Genomic DNA, 12,835 nt, shown 5'->3' with positions numbered 1-12,835 from the left:
AATAAGAGTGATAGTGAGAAACATGACTTGAACAGTGGTCCTAGTCTTTATGGCTCCAAGAAGAATTAAGCTCTTCTTAATGTTCATATTAAAAAACTAATAACTGAGCACAAGATTTCTCATTTGAAATTTAAGAATTTAGTAGAAGACATTGTACATCATATTATTTTGATAATCTATCTATATGTTTGTTAATTTACCACAATAAACAAACCAATAGAAAATGAAAGTTGACTGTGACTTTATAGGCAATTCTCTCCTATTCTCGCCTACACTTCACCAACACCACACAATAAAGGACTCCTGTTTACAGGCTATTTCTGTGTTACGTTAATGGGCATATCATATACAAGACAATATGAGTTCAGTATCTGTAATATATATATATATACACATATATATATATACACACACACATACACACTGTATCTATCAAAGTTTTTGCTTCCTTAATATCTTTTCTGAGATCTCAGGAGATACACTTGGAATGTAAATGATGATACAAAATCTTTAAAAAATGAAATTGGATATAAAAATTTTTCCGTATCTACCATCATTAGCCTCTCACAAAAAAACAGGTACAGAAAGTTTTAGAAATATGTCTTACCAAACTTTAAAGTAACATATTCTTGCTCTCTTCTCTCTTTTTCTCTCTATGCACACACACGCATGCGCGCGCGCACACACACACACACACACACACTTCAGATAACAGAAAAGAAAGAAAGCTATTCAATTCATCTTGTAAGGCTACTATTTTCTTAAAACCAAAACTGGTCAAGGATAATATAAGAAAAGACAATTAGAGCCTAAACTTGGTTATGAAGATAGATGTAAAAATCCTAAACAAAATATTAGCAAACGAATAGTATATAAAAATAAAAATATCCTAACCAAGCGCAATTTATTATACTAGTACAAGAGTAACACCAAGTAAAAATAAATTATTAATTAAATCACTATATAACAAATGGAAGGGGAATAATTCCACAGTTAACTTAATAGACATCGTAAAAGTACTAAATAAAATTAACCATTCATTTATGGTAGGAAAAACAAATCTGAGCACACCAGCTTTTAAAGTGTATCTATCAAAACCACAAAGCAAGCATATTGCTTAATGCTAAAATTTTAAAAGTATTTGCATCAAGGTCAAACAGAAGAGAAAGATGTCCATTGTAAATGCTTCTCTTCAACATAGTACTGAGGCTAATGTAATAAGGTAATAACAACAACAACAACAACAACAACAAAAAAAAAACAGATCTAAGAGTTGCAAAGAAAGATACGAAATTATATTTTGTTTCAGACAATTTGTCCAGAAAACTCTACAGTTTCCATGGAAAATCAATTAAAACTAACAGAATTTCAACAAAGTTGCCACATACAAATAACATAAAGATGGAGGGTGATGTTGGCTCCAGAACCTTGGAAGGAAGGAATGCAAAAAGAGGCAAAAGAAATAAATTAAGATTATGTTCAGGAAAGTCATTTGTCTGGAAATTTATGTAATTCAAATAATTAGGGCAAACCTGTGATGTTTGGGATGAAGGTTTTCAATGGAAGTAAGAGAACTTTTAAGCCATTTTAAGGCAACTGATCCAATAAAGAATTCATATACGTAGAATAGTCTAGAAGAATTAATGTGAATTTGGAGTCATGGGTTTCTGCTACTTCCGGTGAAAACTTAGTACTCTCTATCGACTTTTCTCTCAAGTTGCATCGGGACCTGGGACCCCAAACAAAGCTTTGGACCAAATCATTTATATGCCTCTTCAGCTCTGAAATATTTTTATATAATAATCTAGAGTGAGAAAAACATCAAAACATCATAATATGTAATGTTTTGCCTGCTCATATCTGCTCTATTCTTTTATCTGCACCAGTTACCTCTTTCTCCTTGTTTCCTCTCATGATATAATGTGTCAGCCTTTACCTTGATTCTCTTTGGCCCTTCATTCAGCGCAGGGCCATCAGTAGAACAGGGCTCAAGGAATAAATCAACCATCTGGGCCAATCTAAGCAAATTACATAAAAGATTGATGTGATCAGATGTTTCAGAAACCTGCTACACAAAGTGCGATCAACTGACTTGAAGCATCAGCATCATTTAGGAGTTTATTAGAAATTCAGAATTTTTTTCTGTTCCTACCGAATCAGGTTTTAAAAAAGATTTTTAAGAGATTGCCCAGTAATTTGTGTGGACATTAAAATTTGATTGGCACTAAGAAATGTCATTCTGGAAGGATGACAAAAGATGAATTTGGGAAGCAAAAGACGAATTTGGGAAGCAAATGCCTGAAGGCAAAAGGTTACTTACTCATTTTATTTTTTCTGTGATATTCAGAGTGAGAACCAGAACACATAGTATGTACAAAAAGAAATAAATTGTTAAGGGGTTGAAAAATATGTATTCACTGTTCTGAAAGTTCACCAGGTAAAGTTAAAATTGGAGCAGTTAGAGGTTTTACTATAGCGTATATCTGAATCTAAACAAGCCTTAAGGACCAGAGAGGGTACTGTTTTGTTTACTTCAACAAAAAATTAAAGCCTTTTAGTTTATCAATTCAGGAAGCAGACTAACTAGGATTATCCTCTTTAAATTACTTCTAAAACAGTGACTCAAATTACTCGGTCTTTTTAATTTCTAAGGAGTCTATAGTCAATTGCTAACCAAAGACACCTGAGATTTGAATTTTTATTGCCTGCTCGAATCTTGTGCTCTGGGTAATATAATTCCTTTATTCTTCTTTCTTGGCCACTGGGTGGAAAAATCCCTTTATGATGTAACTTCTTTCATCATTGCAGTAAATTCTTGTAGAGCGCATTTGGATTATTCCACATCTCTAAAATTGAATCATAGGGCTCCCAGGGTGTATTGCTCTTCTGTAAAGACACTTCTACATATTTATAACTCAAAATACCAATTAGCATCTCACCCTCTTCGCCAAGAAAGTCACTTACTCTGATGTGGAACTCTGAATTGTGTGAACCATACAATACCGAACACCTTGGGAGAAAAATTTACTGTTGATTTCTCTGAGAAAATTGCCTCTCCTGTAGAATAAGATCATGGCAAATTCTGTCCCCCCCAAAAAAAGATTTTATGAATAGAATCAGATCCCAGCAGACAACAGAATGCAGATGTCCTTTAGCGACGCCTATAAGATCTTGGGCTTAAAATTAAAGTCAGGCATCTGTAATACCTACCGATTTCAAAACTACCATCAATAACTCCCACCAGTGAAGAAGGGATATCAAACCTTCTCTCTATCTGAGTGATGGTGCTCTTCAGATAGCCTTCTGCCAATGCTTTGGCAAAGTAAACAAAAGACAAGGCACCCAAGAACACCTGGAAAATATGACAGGTCACACTTAGTCTGACTCCAGCGTGACACACAGTTGGAAACTAAGTAAACAGACAAACAAATACAAAACAAACAACAAAGAACAATGTATGATATCAACTTTATTCTCGCTGAAATTCAAACACTGATCAAGGTTTCCACCAGCCTTAAGCACATGTACATTTTCAAAAGTTCAAATTCTCTTGGAATTTAAAATATATATTTGATTTTTATGCGAAATGTGTATTGAATTCCCTTTGTCTTCTTCCACTCTGGTCCAGAGGGGCACTCAAAGGAGTCTTACATCAAAGAGTCAGTGTATGGTGAGATATTCATTGGTAAGAAAGTAAATGAAACCATAAGCCACACACCTGACATCCTATAACACATCCAGCATTTGAGAGTATGTATTTCACAGGGTGGTACATGCACCAGCAGGGAACATAAGGTGCAGACTGAAAAAGTGCAACTATTATTCCTTGTGTTTATGTTTATGCTTATTAAATTCATAGTCCAATATTTTTCTCAATGGAAAACATGTCTTTGATATCCAGCTTATATATTTTGCTAGACATGGAACTGTGACAGAACATTCATAGGGAAGGTTAGCATTTATATGAAAAAAACAGAGATTTGTTGAGCGAATATTTGTATAAAGAAAGAATAGGAGCACACAAAGCTGCATTAAAAAGCAGCTCTTCTCCTTACTCTGTAACATTATTCCCATTTTTATTTGCAAAATGGGAGTAATGTGATGTTTCACAGATTAAATGTTGTATCTGTGCTTGGCGTAATATCTGGCACATGGCAGAAGTTCAATAAATAGTAGTTTCTACTATTTCTGTCTTTTCTGTTTAGGAGGGGCATTTAAATGAGCCCTGGAAAGTAATTTAACCGACATGGTCAGGTAGAGATTGCTTGTACCGCCTGGCAAGGTGTGGTTTTAGTAAATTGCATCTAAGATCGTTTTTTAAAAAGGAGAAAACAATGCTCATTCTAACTTCATATAGAAGATATCTGGACAGAAAACTAAGAGCATCAACACTATTTACTTCTTGGTTGCTCTACCTTTAGTTCACCACAGCATGGTTGCTTTTCCTCTGAGGAGGGATATTCTGTTTTAAAAGAAGGCCTTCCAACAGGTTGCACTGAAGTTTTGCAGAATAACTGGATATTTTCTTTGGATGAAGTGTCCATTATAAACACATTCCTTGACTCTGATCTGTTAAAGTTAGTTTTTAAAGTAAAAATAAATAAATAAATAAATACTACACAATTTATTAAAGTTTTTTATTCAACAGTATACCACACTTCTATGGACCCAATTTAAAGTGAATCTACCTTTTGTTGTCACAGTAAGTTGGCAAATGTTTTCAATTAAAATCAACCAGGATATCTGATTAACTAATCCTGCTATTGGAACTCTGTAGCTAGCATTCTTTCTCAATCCCTCCAGTTTAAGCCTCATTATGGCAAAGAATAAATTTAAGTGTTGCCTTTGGAATAAATAATGAGGCAGAATTTTGCTAACTTTGTGGTCTTGCCAGTTTAAACTAGGAGCAAGCAGGAAAGGAAGAAGAGGAATTCAACTATTTGAATATTGATTCATTAGAATAAAGTCTTTAAAGCCTTTAAATCTGTCTTCATAGCAAAACAAACAGAAAAGTTTTACATTCATTATAGATCCTTATACCACCTTATGATTCCTGTAGCACCCAAAGTGAGCCTTAAAATAGGACAAAAGAGAAGAGGTCCAATTTGTGTATTGTTTTTGTTTGACAAATAAGGGAGCAACATGATTTGTGCCTCAGGCTTAGATTGAATTCAGGTGAAAGAACAGTCTTTGATCAGTCTTAAAAAAGACAGCCTTGCTTCCCATGCTCAATTTCCCACCGCCCCTCACAGGACGGGATCACACATTCAACCTATTTTCTCCCTGTTCACATCAATATTTACATATCCTGTGCCCCTACTTCTTTAGGATTCCACGTGGCTCAGTGCCTGCCTGCTAATCTAACCTAAATCAAGGAATTCAACAAAGTAATTTCTCAGTCTCCCTAATATTGTCAGATGATACAATTGTACATTAATAGAGAACTTCTATATCCACATCATAGAAGTGGAATAATATTATTCCTAAAGGAATAATGTTATGAGTCAAATTTCGTGTATTGTGGCAGAAATTTATTCTGACTATGTGTATATCACGTTGACTTTATGCAACGCTTGTTTTGTGTTTACTAAACCTCATCCAACATCATTTCAATTCATACTTTCTCAAACTGAAAAATCAAGTAATAGTAGTATAAACGGTTTGCTTTGTGCTAATAATAAGAAGGTAAAACATCAGAGGACTTCAACAATTTAAAAGTTAACTAGATTCCTCCAGGGAGTGGGAAATGAGTAAAGAAAGGATGAGGCAAGGGTCTGGTTTCAAAAAAATTATTATTAGGCTTTTAGATTCATTTTATAAGCATGCGTAACTTTAATTTTTTAATTTAAAAAGAAGAGTGAGTGAAACAGAAAAATTTAAAAACAAAAAATAAGCAAAACAAAGAGCTAATAACGCTAATCAAGACAAAAAACAAAGATACAAATACATATTAATGAGATAAAACGCAGATATTTAGGAGTATAAAACATAAGAAGATGCATCAAATGTAGAAGCAAGTTTAATATCTTGACTTAATGGTTAAGTTTCTAGCAAATATTCATTACCTTTATTGATAAAAACCAGAAGAGAAAATAGCCAAGAAAGACATTATCAAAAATACTCTGAAACTATTCCCTAAACAAAGATACTAAGGATAGATGATGTACCAGAAGTGCTTTATCAAGGGATATTCTTTGAGGAAAGATAGCAGATAATGGAAACAGATAATCTTTGTCTCCATTAGTTTGACAAAACTAAAATTATCTTGGTAACAAAACAGCACAAAGATAGCACAGAAAGGAAAACTTCAGATCAAGCCCATAGATTACAAAAATTCTAAGTAAAATGCTAGCAAATCCAAATTAACTCTTGTTCTATGGTTAGAATTATTCTAAAAGATGAAACAATTGGTTAATTACAGGAAATTTATTCGCCTAAATTACCACATGAATAATTCAAAATAAAAAATAGAATTTCAGTACATGAAAAACATGTTGATAAAATTCAGCATCTATTACTGATTTAAAAAACAAAGTTTAAGAAATGAAGAATATAGAGATTCTTCCTTACTAGTCAAAAGCCAACTTCCTATATCTACTGAGTCACTAGGACTACTTTTCTAGAACAATATTTTGCTAGGACAAGGAAAACAGGGTTTGGGAAACACAGAGTTATACAATGACAATGTTAAATAGATATCTTTACTACAAAACTATGAGTAAAAACATTGCCAAGCAAGAGATATACAAACCAGAAAGGTTTTAAAATAAGAAATGGATAATTATTAAATTTATGGCTTAAATTGCAATCTTCTTCAAACGATTAAATTATATAATTCAAATTGGCCTTCTGTTTTGGGGATTCAGATATCATATTATTTCTCATCAGTCATAATATTAAAGCCAGTGGCCAGAAAATACAAATAAATTGTTTAATAATAAAATATGCTATCACTTATCCTAAATTTATCTTTAAAAGATCCAAAGTGTTACATCTAGAATGCTAATGCCAAAGAGAAAAAATAATTATGTTAAAAACACTACTGAAAAACTTGAGACACTATAGGACATTTTAAGTTATCTAATATATGGAGGTATTGACAGAAAAATCACTGTAACTGAAATTCAAATGTGATAACGAAAGATAAATATAGTCATCTCAGTTCACTTTGTGTTAGGGCAAAATAGTATCCAGCTTAAACTATTGGCACTACATAGCTTTACTGAAGTGTCTTGATGGCTAATGCGCAAATTATTGCAAGTGTAGTATGTTCCAAGGAGGCTACAGTTCATCTCCTGTAAAAAGAGAGGGAAGGAAGCTCAATGACATGAATGGAAAGATCCTTGGGGCCTGAAGGCTCTCTCTCTTCATTTGCAACTGCAGAAGTAGAGCAAGAGTACACAGTTATTCAGAATGATTTGCATTTGGCAAATCCTTAATTGATCTCTGGCCACTTGAATAGATTCTTCCAGGAAAAGACATATGACAGTTTTCATCCAATACCCTGGGTTTGGAGCATAACTTATTCTGGAGGCCAAAGAAAAACAAGCCAAGCAGTTTCTCTTGCTTTAGTTCAAAAACATTGAATAATCTATCCTCATGAGTTTCAAAATCAACCCTTCAGATTTTAAATATAGAGAGCAAGTGGCTTATGAAGGTTGTAGTTGGATCCCACAGATGTACTCAACCCCTCCGCTCTGCAACTGATTCGGACTCTGTCCAGCAATCAGTCCCCAAGGACTGCCACAGAGAAAGTCCTAAAGGCAACCACGCTCCTCCCTGTCTTCTCTTGGCCATCTCCCATGAGGAAAACCTCTGTGCCGGCTTGACTTCTGGATACCAGGATGCCTCCCTTCAGACGAGCTAAAAAATAGCCTCATGGCACTTGCTGGAGAGGAGTGTGTGTTGTTTAGAAACTAATTTCCCAACCAATACAAATTATTTGTGTCAGATTCAGATTTAATAAGTACTATTTTTGTGTTGGGTGATGTATGTACTTTTTGTAATCCTTAAAACAACCCAACAAGCATAGTATTAGAATTCCATTGTTTAAATTAGATGGCCCAAAGCAATTAAGTGACTTGTCAAAAGCTAAACAACTTACAAGCATGAGATTCAAAATGTGAACTCAAATTTGAGTTTATCTGATTTCCTTAACCAATCTTCTGTCTTATTTCCATCAAACTAACAAGGGGATCATCATGTTTCATTGATAATTTTTATGGATAAAACATAAATAGCACATAAATTAAGGGTTAATCTCCCATAAGAATCTGATATATTAGTCACAAAATATAAAATGAGAGAACCAAGTCTTACCTGGAGGTAGAGATCAAAGATAGCCAGTTCCTTTCAATGTGCTCAGCAAGAGGATGGACCACACACCACAGGCTGAAAGAGGAAACTGAGGTAAACTCCACAGCAATTTTGAACAATTTTGCCAGGTGGGGAGAGCGTGGGTGGACACAGGCAGAGCAGATTAGGGGAAATAAAAGATGAAGGGCATGGTCTCACCCCTGAGCAATCTTTCCTCTTTCCTCCTGGCCTCTTTTTTTCTGGCAGTCAGCAGAGAATTGGCCACGCTGGCAAGGCCACTGACGTGCATCTCAGCTCCCAGGGCACAGAAAGAGCTGAAGCTTTTGAGCCATTTCTTTGCAATTTGCTGCAAGTTTAAGGCCACACGTGATAAAGCTTTCTTTATGGGAGAGAGTGAATAAAAGAAAAGACCACTTGTGATCTTACTTGCTGATTCCCAGAAAACACAACTCCGCAGGGGGCAGAGGGTAAGGGAACAGAAGCCAGAGGAGGGCGGAAGTTTATACCAGAGACCTCTCCTCCTTCCAAAAAGTTTTTAAGCCAACTATTCCTTAGGGACATCACTGAGATCCTTGTGTTTTCTTTGTTTGTTTGTTTTTGTTTTGTTTTGTCTTTAATGGTTCTTGGGCTAATTTGCTACATGGTTTTCTTTTCCATTGGTATTCTAGACTCTTTAGGGACGAAGTATCAGGTCACACCAAAGCTCTGCAGTGCTCTGTACAGAAAGAGTTAATTCTCAGAGACATGATCAATTGCTCATATTTACAATTTCTATGAGTTTTGAAAACAGAAAAAAAAAAAACACACATTGAATTTTTGGCATTGTTTATTCTGCCTAATTCCAAGGATAAAGAAATCCTTGCACTGAGAAAGTCTACAATTCTAATAAATTCTTTTTCCAAGAGAAAAACTTTAGAGGATCTTAAGCAGTATTAGTTTGCATTTGCTTTCTACCAACAAATAAATTTGCTACAAGAATTATCCAAGATTCACCCTACTCTTAAGTGGCTGAGACTCTGGGATGGTCACTTAATTTTACTGAGTCTCAACTTCTTCCTTTATAAAGCAGAATTTTTTGGTTAAAAAAAAAACAGATTTATAGGGCTGTTTTAAGGATTAAATTATATAATGTATTCAAAAGCACGCTGCAAGAAAATGACTGCAAGGTATCATCATTTTATATATATATAGAGAGAGATATATTTGGTTCACATAATGGTCAGGATAGTTAATCAATATTATTCAAGCACATTTTACTACAAAAGAAAGAAAAGAAAAATGGGTTTGTCTTAAACCTTGCAATGAAGCAATGGTGTTTTCAGACTCTGAAAGGCCAAATATTTCACTTTAACAATCAAACCAGACTTTTCCATTGGAAATAGTGAGCAAACATCCGAATACATTGAGTGTTAGTCTAGACTTCTCAGTGTCTAACAGGTGGCCAGGCCACTGTTTTATTAAAGAGGAGATAATATTTACCAACCCAAAGGGCATAATTTTCCTCACCAAGAAATGAAATTCTCCCCTGAGAATGTAATTTGGTCTATTCCCAACTGGCTCAATTTCACTCTCCAACATGAATCCTTTTCTTATTTCCAGAGTCCACAGTTAATGTTACTGTTTTGAATGCACATAATTTTTACACTTATTCAGACCTTCTTATATGCACCTTTGCACTGGATTGTGGCCTACTTTAGCCTTTCATTCCCATTTCCAAACTCTAGACCAGGGGGTTAACAAACATCTATAAAGGGACAAATAATAAACATTTTAGGCTTTGTAGGACCATGCGATCTCTATCACAACCACCCACCTCTGCCATTGTGGTGTTAAATTAACCACAGACAATATAAAAATGAAAGCATTTCCTAAGACTGCAGTAACAAAGTACCACAAGCTGTGTGACCTTAAATGGAACTTTATTGTCTCACACTTTTGAAGGCCAGAAATCAAAAATCCAGGTGTCAGCAGAGCCATTCTCCCTCTGAGACCTGTAGGGAAGAATCCTCCTTACCTCTTCCACCTCCTGGTGTTTGCTGACAGCCTGAATTCCTTGTTTTATAGGTGTATCACTCCAACAGCTGCTTCTGTTACCACACGGCCATCTTCTCCCTTTATGTCTCTTTTTTCTGTTCTTAAAAAGACACTAGTCATCTTTGACTAAGGCCCACCCTAATGACCTCATCTTAACTTGATAAGGTCTGCAAAGACTCTCTTTTCAGAAAAGGTCACATTCACAGGTACAGGGGGTCAGGACTTGCTCATATCTTTTTGGGAGACACAATTCAAGCCAGGACACTCATATTCTCATTTTCCTCCTTACTTGAATTTTTTTCCTGCAATTATTTTACTCACTTCCTTCTGTATAACCTCAATTCTTCTGTTTCTCTTTCAATTTATTGATCTTCCCAGGCAAACCTCACCTCAGTTGAATCCACTTTCTTTCTCCTTAGTATTTCCATCCGCACTGTTTTAAATGAATGATTGAAGAACAACTGAGTAACATGACCTTAGGGCTTATTTTATATTTATAACCACTAAACTCACTGAGTCCTAGAGGCATTGCTAGACATAATACCTTTTAATGACCCAATCACTTTACCTCTCTCAAATCCTCATTTCTGTTTGCACCTTGATTATTAGCTGATGATCTTGCCTAGGAAATTCACTAAAAAAACCCCAGAAATATTGGGAGAAATATTACACTCTGTCCTCATGACATCTACTCTCTACCCAAATGTACATTGCTATTAGCTGTCTTCCTTCCTGCTCCTACAGTCCATGTTTCTAAGCCCACATTTTAGTCATATTCCTTGTATATATTTCCTCTCCTCCAGTTCATTTTTCACCAACTCTAATCAGTTTTTTCCTTTACCACTCCAATGCAAATATTTTCATCAATAACATTAAAGGCATTCACAGTAATAAATCCAGTGATCAATATCCAGACCTCCTTTTAATTGATGTATTAGCAGAATTATATGTCATTAATGTGCCCTTCTCTTGGATACATTTTATTCACTTGGTTTCACCACACTCCCCTGGTTTTCCTCCTACTTCAGTGGTCATGTGCTCTTAGTCTTCATTGCTGGAGTGTTCCAAAATTCAATCTGTGGAATATCTTCTTTTGCTGTCTATATTTACTTCCTTAATGACCTTATCTGGTGTCATGGCTTTAAATGTAATCTATAATATAAGATCCAGTGAGGTTAGGCAATATGTTATATACCCAAATTTGAGTTAAGAATTTTTCAGTCTGGAAACATGTATACATATATACAGTAGATATATATATATATATATATATATATATATATAGAGAGAGAGAGAGAGAGAGAGAGAGAGAGAGAGAGATCTACGTGTGTGTGTATTAGCACTCTCCACTGAAAAGGTCTAGAAACAATGATCAACTAAGTAGCAATCAGTGCAACTAGCACCATAAATAAAGGCACCATGGATCCTTGGTAAGTGACTAATACCAGCTGTAAAGACATAAGATGGGCCTGGAATATCTTGTCATAAAAAGGAGCTAGGATGCCTTGAAGAATACATTGTGCCAATAGGAGTCAGAAGCCAGCCTGAACAGGCTCCTGCTAATCAAATATAGGAAAGTTTGAGCATCAGTAAGAATGACTGTAATGGTTGAAACATATAAAATAGTAATGGTTGAAACATTATTTTAATAAAATTTATGTTAAAAAACACTATAAAAACATCACATGGTCATTTTGGAATAATTCTAAACACAACTTAAATATTAATATATTTAAACATATTAATATTTATATATTTATATTATATATAATATATATATTATATATAAATATTAATATATTCAAAATTAGCGGTATTTAGGGAGAAATTGTGTGTTTATCCTAGCTTTCCTATTCCATTCTTTCCTTAGAGTTATTACAGAGTAAAGATAAATTTCTCTTCATAGAATTCCAACTAATAAAAAAAGGATGAGAGAATAAGAATATTATAATTTTCTTTTCTTTCTTAGGGTAATTAATATTTATTGAAATGTAATTCAATCTTAAAGTATCCTGAAAGGATTTTGGTAAGGTTTTGAAGTTTTACTGAAATAATACCAGTGCAACCTTGGTTCAGTCCAACAAATAGTCTGAAAATAAAGACTATTCTCCAGAGATGACAAATTTATTTGTAGAACAGTTTTAATAAAAACAAGATTAAAAATACAAAATCCTTAAACTTATTTGAGTCAAATGCAACAGTTAAAGGAAAAAATGTAGCAAATATACTATAATTTTCAATCGCTTTTAGATTGGTAGAACTCTAATGGGTTTTATTTGCACAGCTTGGTTTTTGTGTCACAGTAGAGAAATTGAGAAAGTAGTTATTGTACAGGGGTAATTCTTAACGGTTTTGAAAAATTTCTGTTACTATGATCAGTTCAGACCCTCTCTGTAGTTTTTATAATTCTATATTACATGTAAGTAGATTAATTTCTAGTAAGAATTAAGCTATTACATATTTAATTTTATAATTTTAATTTTTA

The 12,835-nt window shown here is 34.3% G+C and overlaps 1 protein-coding gene across 2 annotated transcripts in view; it reads right to left on the bottom strand.

Annotated features, from left to right (window-relative positions):
• SLCO1C1 (solute carrier organic anion transporter family member 1C1) overlaps positions 1-8,646 on the bottom strand; it is a 56,888-nt gene extending 48,242 nt beyond the window's left edge. For both annotated transcript variants that reach the window (XM_002798488.4, XM_077953147.1), the window contains exons 1-4: positions 8,515-8,646; positions 8,320-8,391; positions 4,416-4,569; positions 3,211-3,352 (exon numbers count right to left, since the gene is read on the bottom strand). In XM_002798488.4, the coding sequence (XP_002798534.1) occupies positions 3,211-3,352; positions 4,416-4,544 (271 nt within the window). In that variant the 5' untranslated portion in view covers positions 4,545-4,569; positions 8,320-8,391; positions 8,515-8,646. The remainder of the gene's footprint in view (positions 1-3,210; positions 3,353-4,415; positions 4,570-8,319; positions 8,392-8,514) is intronic.
• Positions 8,647-12,835: the final 4,189 nt, after the last annotated feature.

Source organism: Macaca mulatta, chromosome 11, assembly GCF_049350105.2.
Source record: "Macaca mulatta isolate MMU2019108-1 chromosome 11, T2T-MMU8v2.0, whole genome shotgun sequence".
Classification (NCBI taxonomy): Eukaryota; Metazoa; Chordata; class Mammalia; order Primates; family Cercopithecidae; genus Macaca; species Macaca mulatta.
This window is presented reverse-complemented; position numbering and strand designations above follow the sequence as displayed.